At 51.8% G+C, this 14198-nt stretch overlaps 2 protein-coding genes across 10 annotated transcripts; one reads left to right on the forward strand and one right to left on the reverse strand.

Moving 5' to 3' along the window:
* Positions 1–798: 798 nt before the first annotated feature.
* Positions 799–12872, reverse strand: LOC118935047 (vesicle-associated membrane protein 8). Of its 4 annotated transcripts, none has more exons than XM_036931079.2 (4): positions 12730–12872; positions 11251–11409; positions 1721–1858; positions 799–1243 (listed from the first exon to the last, which is right to left on the reverse strand). In XM_036931079.2, exons 1-4 carry the CDS (start codon positions 12730–12732, stop codon positions 1034–1036), a joined length of 510 nt encoding a protein of 169 aa, XP_036786974.2. In that variant the 5' UTR covers positions 12733–12872; the 3' UTR covers positions 799–1033. The 4 variants fall into 4 exon arrangements, with proteins under 4 accessions (XP_036786974.2, XP_036786971.2, XP_036786973.1 ...); XM_036931078.1 differs by lacking the exons at positions 799–1243; positions 1721–1858 and adding exons at positions 9536–9754; positions 9843–9991; XM_036931076.2 differs by lacking the exons at positions 11251–11409; positions 12730–12872 and adding an exon at positions 7506–7727.
* On the forward strand, positions 6820–14176 carry LOC118935050 (uncharacterized). 6 transcript variants are annotated; one of them, XM_057497042.1, is made up of 5 exons: positions 6820–6930; positions 7186–7278; positions 11009–11134; positions 12662–12888; positions 13316–14176. In XM_057497042.1, the coding sequence occupies exons 1-5, from the start codon at positions 6919–6921 to the stop codon at positions 13320–13322; spliced, it is 465 nt and encodes a 154-aa protein (XP_057353025.1). In that variant the 5' UTR covers positions 6820–6918; the 3' UTR covers positions 13323–14176. The 6 variants fall into 6 exon arrangements, 1 of the variants encoding a protein (XP_057353025.1); XR_008995784.1 differs by lacking the exon at positions 6820–6930 and adding an exon at positions 6954–7102 and having other exon boundaries at positions 12662–13163; XR_005033663.2 differs by lacking the exons at positions 6820–6930; positions 12662–12888 and adding an exon at positions 6954–7102.
* Positions 14177–14198: the final 22 nt, after the last annotated feature.

The raw sequence follows: 14198 nt of genomic DNA on the forward strand, positions 1-14198 counted from the left end.
ATGAGCCCAAGCTTGTGAGGGGTGAAGCTCCGCACAACTGTCAAGTTTGCTCTTATTTCTGTCAGTAGCCCTCACTATACCTAACAAGGAGCTGCTTCTGTTACTACCTTGACCCTGAGTTCCTGTTCTCACCCACACTGGAGTTTGAGATACAGTTAAGTGGCCCCAGCAGACGCTGCCTTGTTCCACCATCCTGACAGGGCTTCTTTCCTGCTTCCACGGCCTTTACCCAATGATCTTGGCCCTGTGTGGTGCTGGAGCTTTGAAAAGCCCAGATTCTTTCCTATGGGGCAAACTCCAGGCCATCCAATGTGACTCCGCATTCCAGCATCATAGAAGTTCCTCCCGTTTTCACTGCCATCTGCATCACTGCAATCTGGTGTAAAGCTTGAGAGGGCATGTAGGAAGAGAAATTGGGAAGGAGGAATATTCAGGGGGTGAAAGTCCATTGGAAGGTGACAGACTCGTGATATAAAAACCTTTGAAGTGCTTTTCTCCTTGTCATCCCATCTAGAGTCCCATTGGTTTCAGCATCCAAGACACCAAAAAATAACAAATTTCCTTCTCATGGAAACAGGCTCAAAGAGCACTGGTTGAAGGGTCTGGTTTGGGGGTTGTTGTTTCTTTATACCTGCACTCCAGAACAATCTGTGTAAGGTTGGATCAAGTAGGGAAGGGAGAGAAAGGGCCACCTCCAGGAGTGGAGACTTTCAGGTGGAAGGCTTTCTAAACAGCCCCAGGAATGGAAGGAAGAACAGGATGAACCAACTTGGAGACTTCAAAACACACACAACCAGGTTTTAACCAAACAGCGGCTTTTAATGAGCTCCAGGTGGGGCTGGCCTGGCATGGCCGCATAGCAGTCTGCCCTCAAGGGCCAATCTGTGACGTGATAGGAGATGCAAAGGTACACACATCAGAGCTGCCCTTCAGCGCTCACTGGGGTGGCTCAGATGGGAAAAAACGCCAGGGTTCTCTGGAGACCAGAACCAGTCAGTGAAGCTATTCGGCCTCTCTTCCAAGCCCAGCTGGGTCAATCCCCAGGCTCTGGGGCAGTGCCTGCGTCCTGGGCCTGTGGGGCACTGCTGCCTGCACTGCTTTGTGGGACAAAGATGATCAGCAGCACAATCAGGATGATGAGCAGGCCACCACCCACCACCAGCCCCAAGTAGATCCGGCAGCGGATGTTCTCCCAGCGCTTCTTCTGGCCCAGGGTCTTGGTTGTCTTGCTGAAGACTGAGCTCTGTGGATGTCCCCAGATACATGGTGGCAGTTAGTGGTTCCCCCAGGCCCCAGAGCCAGCTCCTCCCAGCCCTGCCCTAGCAAGTCATCTCCTGCATCCTCCCCACCCCCTCTGCTCCCTTTCTCCACACAGCCTGCCTGGGACCCTCCCAGCCTGACTCCTGGCCTCAGACACTGTAGTATAGCCTTTGACTCATAGCCATATGAGTATGGGCTCACCGCCAGTTAACAATGTCAGTCCTCTTTAGCTGTGGGACGTCCACAGCTTCAAAACCCAAGGATGCCTTACTTGATGAGGACTTCCTGTTGCACATTTACACTAAGCATGCCTCGAGAAACCCACAGGCCCCACACTGGCCCTCAGGCAAGTCTCAGGCCCCACCAAGGGCCTGGAGACCCTGAGTACAGCCCAAAAGCTCCCTGTGAGGGCTCCTTCTAGCCTCTCTCTCCCACCTCCCTGCTTCCCCAGGCCTCACACCATGTCCAGGAGTTGATCTGAACGCTTCTCCAGCTCCGCAAGTTTCCCATCACGTTCCAGGACCTTGCCGAAGTTGTTGAGCATGATTTCTGTCACCTCATCCGCCTGCTGCTGGCACCGCTCCAACTCTTTGCCTGCCTGGGCACCAAGCCCAATGTCAGGGCTGCATAAGTTCCCACCTGACCTTCATCTGGTCCTGAAACCAAGAGGTCCCCCTTGCCTCTACTCTGTGTGTGTGTGTGTTTGAGTAGGAGAATAGCAGATTTCATGTAAGGGTATGATAGATGCCAAGTGAAGGGCTGGCCTCTTGGGTGTATATGACTCACCTTTGATCTCCTAGGCTCCTCTCCTTGCCCATCAAGGCAGGTCTGAGGTCAGCCTTGGCTTCCAGCAACTCAGCTTCCTCTAAGATGGCCCAGGATGGGAACTTCCCATGACCTCTCCCTCCCACAAAGCAGACACTTTGTTCACCTGCTTTAGGATGACCTCTGCCCAATAGCATACCTGCCCTATGGCTTCCCTCTGGCCTAAGAATGCAGCAAAGAACTGGGAACCAAGCCACTTAGCTAGAAGCCGGAGAGGAAGGAGATCCACCCCACAGAGCTAGAAAGGTAATTTTGGACCACCACACTTCAGAGCCTGTGTGTAACCCCACAGACACAAACTCTGAAGATCAGATCTCCTTGGTCGGGCCAGTTGTGCCTCCTGGTGTGACCCTGCTCCCACATCAATGTTCAGAGTTGATTCTCTGCCTGGGAACCTCAGCCTTCCTGGCCTCTGGCCTCCAGTCCTCCAGCTAGCCAGGATCTTCACTGGGGTCCAGCTCACAGAGACAAGACCAACTCTTGGATTTCCAAGCCTGGGCAGCAGCCACACCTGACCAAAGAACCCAGCTCATTTCAGAGGACTGGGAAGACAGGAGCAGGGTCCAGCCTGGGGGAGGTTGAGAGAGCAGAGGAGAGGGAAAAAGCATGGGTCACAAGCAAAAAGGAACTGGATTTGGACACATGTAACAGAGAGACCAAGGGCAGGAGGCCCTGGTAAGGATGGAAGACCAAGAGCAGATCCAGGGAGATGAATACCAACAGTTAACAAACCACAGCAACTCGCTCCTCCCAGACTAGTCCGGCACAGCCCACTCCTATTCTCATCTCCTTCCCACAGAACCCTGGCCAGGCTCCTTTTGCTGCCAAACCATATTGCCCATTGCCTATAGCACACATTTTGGCACTTGACTGAATTCCACTTAAAACCAGAGAAAGGAAAGGGACTTGGTGGTCACAGAGGGCCACCTCCTACTCAGGCAAGAATCCTCATCCAGGATCCTTGCAGCTGCTTTGCACACAACCTCCAAGGATTCCCAGTGTATGAGTCCTATCTCCCCAACTAGACCACAGGCTCCCAGAGGGAGGGCAGGGGCCAGAGCCCTACCTTTGTCTGCCACTCTCCCCAGGGGCCTGGGAGGCCAGCACTGTGCTGACCACTGGAAGGCTCAGTGAGTGGGTCAGTTGCATTATAGCCTATCCAAAAGCAACTCTGATTCACAAGAGATGTTAGCCCAGTGTGTTTATCTAGCCCAGCAGCAGTTTCGAGGAGCAGGCATCTGAAACCCAAGTAGGTCAATATTTACCCATGAGCTAGAAAAGCAACCTGCTGCAAGAGGGGGCAGGCAAACCTCGATGGCGGGGACAGGGGGCACTCACCGACTGGGGAAGCAGGGCCTGGGAAACAGGAGGAATAATGCAGAGAGCAGGGGAGCTGCACACCTCTCTACCTTTTCCCAAGTCAACTGTCATCACCATTACTATGTCATCGTTCCTCGAGAAGCCCCTAGTATTTGGAGCCTCTCATATTCAAACAGTCCCCTTATTCATAATAATCCAAAGCAACAACTTGGGAATTGACAAAGACTCGAAATGAGAATCGCTGCTGGAGATTGGTGGAACATTGGGTATTATCTTTTCTACTCTGAGCACTGCATCTGTTATCATCTTATTCTCCAACATGGGGTGATGTCAGGTCACATTCTCCAGGGGAGCTGGCTGTGCCTCCCACTGCGATCAACAGCCTTTTTTCCCTTCTGGGAAGCCAGGCCTGTCCTGAGCCAAGATGGGCCCAGGCCTAAAAGAACACATTTGCTCCCGGAACGTAAGAGGCCTCAGGCTCAAGTCTCTGGCCCTCCTCAGCCCCACTCAACCAGAGGAAAAGAGACACTATGTGCATAAGTCTCTGCCACCACAGGGAGAAATAAAAAACTATGGGGTGTGGAAGGAAGTGCCCAGAGGACAAGCCACACCACTTCCTGCACTCACATAGTGCCTGGTACACAGTGGACATGTGGAAATTATTTTCTGAATTATTCATGACTCTCCTTAAGATCACTATAGGCTGGGGGCAAGAGATAAACATGATGCAGTTAGAGAAAAGAATTACACTGTGAGTTACAAAGAGTGCGTGTTGGAGCTGCCCATGGAGAGTGGATTCCTATGAACTGCGACTGCGTGGGGTGAGCCCTTACAGGACGGAGTGGATGGGCCACTGCTGGCACAGGGAGACAGATGCACTCGGGACAGTGACAGACCCGGCAGAGGGTAACGGTGGAGGGGCAGGGTGGGCCCAAGAAAGTGTAACAGTCAAGAAGCCGCTCCCTTGGAGGGAGGATTAGGATGAGAGCTTGTTTAGGTTTCTGAGCCAAGGGTGACCCCAGGGAGTGGCTTCAGGATAATTTCTCTGTTGGTGGTAGACTGGCATGGATGGAAGTGAGAAAACTCAGGGCAGAGAGGCCAGGCAGAAGGAGTAAAGCTCCACCAGCAAGGGTGTGAGGAGTCTGTCAGGCTGAGGGGAAGCGGAGAGCGAGAGAGGAAGAATGGGTGAGAAAGCTAGTGAGCGCTGCCAACAGCCTGCAGGGGTTCAGGATACTCAGCCACAGAGAGGGGGCAGCAGTGCTACTGTTGGCTGGCAGAGGGTGGCAGTCACCAGCAAGTTTGTGACAGATGGCTACCCTCTGTTTAGAATATCCCTTCTTCATCACTCAAACTTCCTCTCGGATTTTTCCAGGCCAAATACCCTTGGTTCCTCTGAAAATGAAGCTCTTAAGAGCCTCCCTGTTGGGACTCTGTCTCCCCTCTCTCTCGGTTAGGGCTTGAGAAACCCTGTCCCAGTAGTAGTCAGATGGACCCAGGCAGGGACCGGGTGTAGCAACTCCTTGGGTCAGCACTCACCTGAACTCAGGGGCTTAGAGGAGGGCTGTGTTGCAGCCCTGGGGTTTTTCAACCTGCCTCTGACACTCACCAGCTGAATGATTGAAGGCTGAGGTCATGACCTTTCTGACACTCTGCTTCCTCATCTGCAAAGTGGTGACAATAATATGTACCCCAATCTTAGCTAAGGGATGTGACATACTATAAATAAAGTGCTTAGTACAATACCAACACATACGAAATGCTCACTAAATAAGAGCTATTATTATTGATGTAGCCTACGTGTTCATAGCTTGTTTTTTTTAGCAGTCAGATGCCAAGAACTACACAATACTTGTGGTCAATAAAGCCTCTTGGATATTTTCACAAAATACACCTCCAAGCAAGTTCTTCCTTGTTTCAAATTTGTGCCCTGAATTGTTTCTAAACTAAATACAGAACTTTACATGGGCCTTCCATGAACTGCATGTTGTTGGCTTCCATCAGGTACCATGGGTTGTACCTCCTGACAGTAATAGCAGCTGCCACTCAATGGGCACACGCTCTGAACCAAGCACTGTGCTGCTAGGTGTTTGTTCACCTTATCTCATTTAATCCTCACAACAATCCACTGAGGACAGTACCATTATCCCAGTTCATAAGAAACAGAAGCTCAGAGGGGTTAAATCACTGTCCAAGGTTACAGAGCCAGTAAAAAGAAGATCTGAGAGTTGAACCAACATAGACTCCAAGGATCAGATTCTTAACCTCTCTGATAAACTGAATGGAGGTGAACAAACCAGCAGACTCATAGACACGGAGAATGGACTAGTAGTTACCAAGGTGGGTGGGTGGGGGGTTGGGACACATGCAGTGGGGAGGGGAAGGGAGACAAAGGGGCACAGTAATTCACAATCACCATATAAGTTGAACACAGGGACTGTTGACCCGCTGTAATGTACATTTGAAACCAACATAAGATTGTATATTAATGACACTTTAATAAAAATAAATAAATAAAAATAAACTGAATGCAGATAAAGAGAGGTTAAGAGCCTCAGCTGGCTGGATAAAGACTCATCAGACATTTTGATGCAGCCAACTTAACTTGTGTGCATGAGAGAGGCCTGTGATTCAACACTCACATTCTTTGGATAGTGCATGAGAGAGAACCATGTACCAGATGAGTGAATTCCAGTCATTACCCAGTTAATTTCCATCTTTCCCAACCCTATTTTGTTCCTACTCTATACCCCATACCCATCACCATGTCTGACACAAAGTAAATGCCCAAGAAATACTTGTTGATTGAATGAATCAGAGAAGAGGAGAAGGGAAAGGAAGAAGGACCTGGTAGGGAAGGGGGGTAGGAAGAAAGAAGGGAAAGAGCTGGGGATAAAGAAATGGGCAGGAGGGAAAGAAGAAGTAGAGGGAAGGGGCTAAGAGATGTATCAGGGAGATCAGTGAAAGTGTACCTTCCCCAGGCTATGTAAGATCCACTATTTGCCTCAGATAAACCTGTGAGAGTACCAAGTTTTCCAGTACCCCTCACTAAATTACCCTGGCACCAGCCTTCATTTCAGGAATTTCCTCTTCTCCCCCAAGTGCTGGAAGCCAGATCAAAGCCCACCCCAGCCCTGAATGATCCCTTGCCCTGCTTGCTGGGAAGTGGGCTCTGGGCACTCTCCCATTCTCAGAGTCTTCTTCAGTTTCCTGGCATTGCCTAAGCTCAGCACAACCTTCCTGCCCCACTTCCTCTTCCTGCCTCCAGTTGAGAAGAGGCCATCCAGGCATCACCACCCCTAGCCAGGCCACATTTATCACACCTCTGCCAGCTTCCCCTCAGCAGAATTTTAAAGCGCCCAGCCTGCTTACTGCCAGGCTAATCTTCCCAGGAGTCCCTGGGGAAGGCAGAAAGCAACTGGCACCACCTGTTCCTGACACCTTTGCCTTGACGTTGGCAAATGTGGGCAGAGGCCAGAGTCTGCAGCAAGAGTGAGGGGATGACTCAACTCGGGAATGTGTCCCTCGGTAGGGGTTAGGAGGGAGTCAGGCCTATGGCACACTCTGATTACTTCAGTGGAAGGAGCCTGCTCCCCAACACCACGCTATGGGGCTGGATTGCCCCCACCATGTCATCTGCTCAGGTTTCCAAATTTGAGGCCAGACTTGGCTGCTTACAGCTCCAGGAAGGGCTGAAGAGGTCATCACATTACCTACCCTTTGGGAGCAGGGTCTGAGTGCCAGGTAGGTCTCTGCCATTGTCATTTCCTTTAACCTCTCAAGGACCCAGTGAGGCAGGTATTGCTGACTCCACTTCATAGATGCGGAAAAGGAGGCTCCGGGAGGTTAAGTGACTTGCCTCGGGTTACAGAGCTGGTAAGTGGCACCAGGCTCTGAGCTCCCAGCAATGATTTCACTTAATTAAGTCCGCGGCCAAAGTCCCGCGCGCCTGGCGCGGGGAGTAGAGGGTCTGGCCTGGTCCTGCCCCTGGCCCGAACACCTACCGGAGGACCCCCGCCCTCGGACTTGAGACTCGGCCTGGGACCCCTCGCGCTCGCCCTCTGCCCCGCGCCCCGCCGGCCCCGCCACGCCCCGGGCCTCACCATCGCCGCTGCTGCCGCCTGGCCCGCCCCGGCTCCTCTGCCGCGCAGCGGCCGCCGTGCCCAGGACCCGGAGGAAAGCGGAGGAGCTGGGCGGGGCCGACCGGCCGGCGCGGCGGGGGCGGGGGGCGCGCCTTCCCCGAGCGGCCTCAGAGCCCAAGTCAAAGCGAAAACAGGCGGTAACCGCGCCCCAAGGTACGTCGCCAGCATCCTGCCGGGCCGCCAGCGCCGTTTCGGACGACTCCCCAGCCTGGTGAACTGGGGGCTACGCCTGAGCAGCCTGGTGTCAGGTCTGCACGCCGGCCACACCTCGGGGTCCCATTCTATGAAATGGGCAGCCTGGAGTGGGCTCTGGAGCAGACTCAGGGAGTCCTCTCCCGTCTGCACCCAACATCAGGTAGACCGGGTTTACCTGGCGAGACATCATTCATTCATTCAACAAGTGTTATGAGGGCCACTTTCAGGCACTGGGCACAGAGCTAGGCGCTGGAGACACCGGAGCTGCAGAGCCGGGTATTTGCTTTCTTGGTGAATGCATCTCACCTATCACCAAACACCGACGCCCCCCAAATTTTAAAGCTAAAGAAAGATTATTCACGATAAACATTGTGAATACATTTACCCACCACTGAATTGTACGTGTTTGAATGGTCAATAGTGTATATCATGTAAGTTTCACCTCAGTTACAAAAGAAAACAGACCCCCATGGAGAAGGTGCAAGCTCTAGCTTTTCTGTATTTCCCTCCACACCAGGAGGGCAGCCCTGCCTTGAGATGACACTGCTCCTCAATCGGAGGAGAGGTGAGGCCAGTGTGTCTTCTGTCCCTCTACAGCCTTTGTGAGCCAAATCTACCCATCCTCACCCTCTCCTCTTACTGCTGCAGAGAAGTCACCAGCCACCTGTTCTCATGCCACTCCCAACATCTCAGATGGGGCCCCTCTTGAGGAAGGCAGTTGAGGGTTTCCCTCCCTGGGGTTCAGCCCCTGTGAGCACTGACTCCACCCCTACCTGGACAGTCTGGGTCCAAAAGAAGAGTTTCACCCCAGTTCCTTGGCCCTTGAGTCCAGGAGTAGATTGAGGAGAGAATGGACATAGCTGAGGCAGAGACTGCCCTGAGAGCATCTTCTATACTTCCCTCCTCCCTCCCCAGTTTTTGGAGCAGGATTCCAGAACCTGACTTGCAAGGGCTAGTCCCAATCTTGTCTCTCCCAACCCTGCGCCTTCCACAAATCCTCCCCAAACAGGCTGTTTTCATTATGGAAAGTCTATGGGGGAAACATGGACAGAGATGGCAAGAACCCTTCCCCCAAACTAAGGCAGAGGGCACTGGAAAGAGTGACAATGATGGAACTTGGTAGGTGGGGGGGAGACCCAAAGACATAGAGGCCTTTTATACATGGAGGGGAAGGAGGGCCATAGGCTCTGTCCTGTAACACTGACTGTGCCGAGCCATAGGACATGGGAAAGAGATGCTTGCCCCCTCAGGACAGCTGAGACCCAAAGGCCCTGCTAAGTCCTAGAAAGGGAGGGGCAAACAAAAGACAAACAGTACTTGCTGAGCCGCACGACAAGGAAAAGCAGTCCAGTTTCTTCAACTCTGCCCCCAGGCTACAACAGGGTCACAGAAGAGGGGTGACAATGACCGGAGATGCAGGAGGCCCTTAACCAGACTCCTAAATACTCCACCCAGGCAGACTTCATGTCCCAGCTAACACTTCTGGAAAAAATAAAGGGACATGGCAAGATCCAAGGAGGACATTTAGGAGTCTTGTATACCATCCTAAAATGCTGTGAAGATTTTGAATTTTCCCTATGTCAGGCCTCCAGAAAATTCTTGTCCTTGAGACTTGTGCCAATGAATGGAACAAAGAGGAATAAAGAAAGACAAGGAGGACCCATCTTTCTGCTCCAAACATATGCTTTCCACCTCTCCAACAACTTGGGCCTCAGGTGGAAAATCTCAGCCAGAGGGTATCCTCAGAGAGAAGAGAAAAAGAAGGGCCAAAGGCAAAATAGAAAGGGTTACACAGGTAGGGATACTGAAAGGCCTTTATTGCCCACCAGCCACTGGCAGTTTCCCAGCCACATGCTGGGCCCTCTGGGTCTCTCCAACTAACCCTGAGGGCCCATGAAACACAACAACAGTCCAGTCCAGGTCTCTCCTTCTGGGGGACCAATGTGCAATCTGGGGCAGATACTGTGGGAGAGTGGCCTCAGAGTCAGGGGGGCAGGAGGACTAAGCAGCATTCCCTGTGGAGAAGGACAGGAGAGAGGGCCCCTCTTGGCACCCACCATGGAGGGTTGCCCCAAAGAGGAGGGCAGGGTGGGAGGGACTCACTAAATTACTTAGTGGATGACACCAGTGGCAAAGAGCACAATGAAGAGGACGATGATAAAAACAACCACACAGATGAGGACGATCATCTTCACATTCTTCCACCAGAATTTCCGAGCCACCTTCTGCGCTGTCGTCTTGAAGTGCTCCGACTATTGGGGAGAAGGTAGAGTGACCCAGTGCCTCCTACCACTGGAACAAGAGTACGAACAGAGGCCCACAGCCATATATCTCAATATCTAAGTGATAAGTTGATGTTACCTCAGACTGTTAAACAAAAAATGTTCTGTCCTACCTTGACAAATACACCTTCATAACAATCTAGAGGGCCAAGTTCAAATTCAGAATCCTTAGGTTCCCTCTGGCCCTCTGCCTGCCTGCCCCCTTCGCTTCCTACTCCTGCACTGTCATGCCCACTGAGGGGCCTTTTACTCAGGAGTGAGACACTGGCGGCATGATCCACCCTTGGGCGGCAGACACTGGGGCCATGGGGTACATCCTCCAGGTGGGCTCATCTCCCTGGTTCCAGACCCCTTGCTCTTTGGGGACTGCTAAAGATGGAGCAGGGACCAGGGCAGTACAGGGGTTGAAAGTGAGGGAAACTATGCTTCCTCTTGCAACTCAAGTTGCAGAAATTAAGTTTCCCCGGGCCTTTCCCTTGTTCCCCAGATTAGTGGAAAGACACATTAAGTCCCAGGGAGACAAAGAAACTATACCCAAGATTACACACAGAACTCAGAAAGTCACAGCCCATCTCTCCCATGGACAAGGAACCATAGGCATCTGCCTTTGCTGAACTTTACAGTTATTCCCTCCCTGAGCAGCTGGCTTGGGCACTAGCTAAAGAGAGAGAAGAATGAAGTCTAGCAAGATGTGTGGGAGATATTATTCTAGGCTTCAGTAGCAGAGGACCCAGGATCAAAGAATTTCACTGCTGTTTCCAGCTTTTTTTTAAAGCTGATTCAGCAAAACTAGCAGTTTTCCACTCCCTGCCTAATACTTCCTGGAGAAGGCCAAAGGCCATAGAAGGATTTTCCAGAGCCAATACTTTTAACCTGGGGAGGTCAGGTCTGAATGATTTTCAAGGGCAGCCTTTAAAGGGAAAATCAGTTTTCACAGTAAAGGAGCCTAAGAATGCCCAGGCTAACTGATCCATCCATCTGCCTCAGAAAATGCCTGCATGGGTCAGCTCCCACCCCCCAACTCCAGTCATTGGATCCATTCCCTGGACCCCAGTACCAGTCAGTGGAGTGGAGCAGAATCAGAAGTGGACACTCAATCAACTCCCAAAACAGGTGAAAAGGCAGACTTCTCTCCTTTTCATTTCATTTTGCCCCCAACACCACCAGCCCGCAAACCCCCAACAATCCCTCCCCCCTTCCTCTAACTTCCAGAGGGCTCCCCTTCTCACTGTGGCTTCTAGATCCTCTGTCTTGTTGCGGAGCTGGTCCAAGTTTTCTCCTCGAGCCAGGATCCGCTCCACATTCTGGGTCATAATATTCTTGACACCCTCTACCTCACTCTGCAGATTCCGCACACGATCATTTCCTCCACCTCCACTGGCCTCCTCCTGGGCAGCAACACAGGGTTAATTAGGCCGAGTGGTGAGAACTGAGACTCAACCTCAGAGGCCAGAGGAGGGGAAGACCTAAGGTGGCCTTTAACTTTTTGTAATGCTTGAACTGTTTACAAAGCACATGTTTTCATGTATTAGTCATGTAATCAAAAGTAAATGCATTTTTAAGCCCCATAAAGTGAGAGCTGATGCTAGACAGACTAGATGAAACTTCTTTCCAGGTTCTCAGGGCTCCTGACAAGGAAAAGAAGCACACTACTAAATCCCTCTCCACTGCTTCCTTGCTCCTCAGAGTGGGTCAGGGAAGACAGCTGAGCTGGTATCTCACAACTCAGACCCCCACTGCTGTTCACTAATTCCCAGACCCCAGGGATCTTCGTTAACAATGTCTGGCCAGCAGAACACCCTCACCTAGCCCAACCCTTCCTCTCTCCAAGACTGGAGAGCTTTTCTACCTGACCCAGAGCAACCACAACTGGGCCCCAAGTCCCTCATGAGGCCCCATGAGAGAGCCAGAGAGCCGTTGGGCCACGAACTTCTGCTTTCCCTAGCACTTAGGACCATGTGTAGGCACCAAGTCACATCCTACGTAAGCAGATATTAAATGAAAAAAAAAACCGCAGCCTGGGCGTTGGGGGAAATGGAGGGCAAGTCCTCCGGGACTGATGCCTCATCCCCAGGCTTCATGATAAGGTTTTGAACAGGGAGGGGAAAACATTATTAAGCTCCTCCCTCCCTGAACCACTGGACCTCCTGAAAAAGTCTAGTGGGTCCAAAGCAGATCATCATAAAGAATTTATTCTCTAGTTCTTTTTACAAATTTCTAGTTCTTTTACAAACTCTTAGCTCTCTTCCTCATGTTTATGAAGATGGGGCCAACTTGGGCTGGAGAGACGAATTCTTTGAGCTTCTGTCTAGGGATAAAGTGAAAGGCAGAGCGGGAGCGCGCCTGGCGCTGGACTGGAATCTGCTCTGGGAACAGCAGAGGCGCTGCCCAGGAATGTCACAACACCCGCCGGCGGTGGCGGGCCGGAGGAGACGACGGGCCAGTCGGCAGCTCTTTGGCTGGAATTCGGATCCCCTGCCCCCACCGAAGCCCTGCTCCGGGCCAGCGCAGAGGTCAGGGGAGGGAGGAGAGGGGGAGCAGGGACACCGCCCGGGCCGCTCAGAGCCGGCAGTCAAGTTGTCGAAGAGAGGTCCCAGCGCTGCCCAGTCCTCTGACTTGGCCACCAACTCTCCTTTCCAGATCCCCAGCCCCCAGCGCCTTCTGGCTTGCCTTGAAATCAGCCCCCTCCGAGGTCCCCGCTCTCTCACCATGTCTCCCAGCGGCTCGGGCCTGTGGGCAGCAGCACTGGCCCAGACGGCTTCCTCCGGGCGGCCCGGGCTCACTTCCTGCTCGCTCCCGCCGTCGGCCTGCCCCCGCCCACCTCGCGTCCCAGCCGCGCCTGCCGCACCTCCCGGAGGTTCCCCCAGGTAGGCGGCACCGCCGCGGCCAACGCCGTCTCCTCCTAAGCCCGGGCTTAGGCAGAAAGCAACAGGGTTTCCCGGCACCGAAGGCCTTCTACCTCCTCAGGAACAAGAAAGCAAAGATCAAACAGCCCTCCAGGGTTCCTGAGGCTGGACCTCCTGATACAGAACAGGCTTCCAGCGACTTTTTTTATGTCCCGAATGTCTGAGCCCAATTCTCGGAAACGGAAATCAACCATAAGCACGCGGCCAGGCCTACTTGTTGGGGAAACAGAGTGCAGGTGTGAACATTTCTTGTTCCCACATCCGGGGCGGGCTGAAAACGCTAAAACCCCCAACGTCTGGAACCCTATGCCCCTGACTCTGGTGTCAGAGCTCCCTGTTACCCGCTGCAAGCCCTTGAGTGAACCTCTCTTTTCTCCCCCTTTTGCAGGTGCTAATGCTGACCTCAGGACCGCGGTGAGGAGGAAAAGGAGAGCACATGCTTTGTGTCTAGCACAGTGCCTGGAATGAAGGGTAGTCCACTGTGCAATCAGGACATATGACTCACCAACATCTCCTGTCCTCCCAGAGCTCAACCATCCTGCATTTCCCCTCAGGGGCCCCTACGGGGTATGGTGAGCCCTCAGAAATGTCAAAGCACTGCCCTATAGAACAGAGAGAGGGGGGCCCAGGGCAAAAGAATTTTCCAACTTGGCTCCAGGCCAGAGAAAATCCACTCTTCCTGGATGGTGTTTATCATGACAGAAGGACAATAACAGGGATATGCAGAAGGGAACAAATATTCCTGTCCCATCCCAGAAGAAGTAACAGTTCCAAGGGGGAAACGTCAGCTTCTTTAACAAATACTTTTTTTAAAAGATCTAATAAATTTTGGACCCCTGTAGCATTTTGAGAGACTTTATTCTAATTTATAATGAAATCTTTTCCCCAATTAGATGAGATTATTATTTTTACAGACCTGAATTTTGGTGGATGGTAACAGCCTGCTTTCACAGAGAATGTGGCTGCCCCAATTCTCACTACCCTTAGAAAGACTACAAAGTGGCCAAGTGGAGGTGGGTCAGAATACTTGATCTATACTTGTGCTAATATAGTAACCACTGACCACATGTGGCTGTTGAGCACCTGACGTATGTCTAGTCTGAATTGAGATGTTGGAGTAAAATATACACTGGATTTCAAAAACTTACTATGAAAAAAGGATATAAATATCTCATTAGTAAGTTTATATATTGATGACATGTTGAAATAATATTTTGAATATATTGAGTTAAATAAAAAATATTGACAGAATTAATTTCACCAGTTTCTTT

Source organism: Manis pentadactyla, chromosome 2, assembly GCF_030020395.1.
Source record: "Manis pentadactyla isolate mManPen7 chromosome 2, mManPen7.hap1, whole genome shotgun sequence".
Classification (NCBI taxonomy): domain Eukaryota; kingdom Metazoa; phylum Chordata; class Mammalia; order Pholidota; family Manidae; genus Manis; species Manis pentadactyla.

Bases quoted from the DNA above. Each gene is read 5' to 3' on its own strand.
- LOC118935050 (XM_057497042.1), top strand. The intron at 7,279-11,008 runs GTAAGTGGCACC...CATCTGCCTCAG, and splicing joins TGCCTCGGGTTACAGAGCTG to AAAATGCCTGCATGGGTCAG. The intron at 11,135-12,661 runs GTGAAAAGGCAG...TCTCCTTTCCAG, and splicing joins TCAATCAACTCCCAAAACAG to ATCCCCAGCCCCCAGCGCCT.
- LOC118935047 (XM_036931076.2), bottom strand. From the start codon at position 7,712: ATGCTGGCGACGTACCTTGGGGCGCGGTTACCGCCTGTTTTCGCTTTG. The intron at 1,859-7,505 runs GTGAGGCCCGGG...CTTGGTGCCCAG, and splicing joins AGGCGGCAGCAGCGGCGATG to GCAGGCAAAGAGTTGGAGCG. The intron at 1,244-1,720 runs GTGTGAGGCCTG...GGACATCCACAG, and splicing joins CAGATCAACTCCTGGACATG to AGCTCAGTCTTCAGCAAGAC.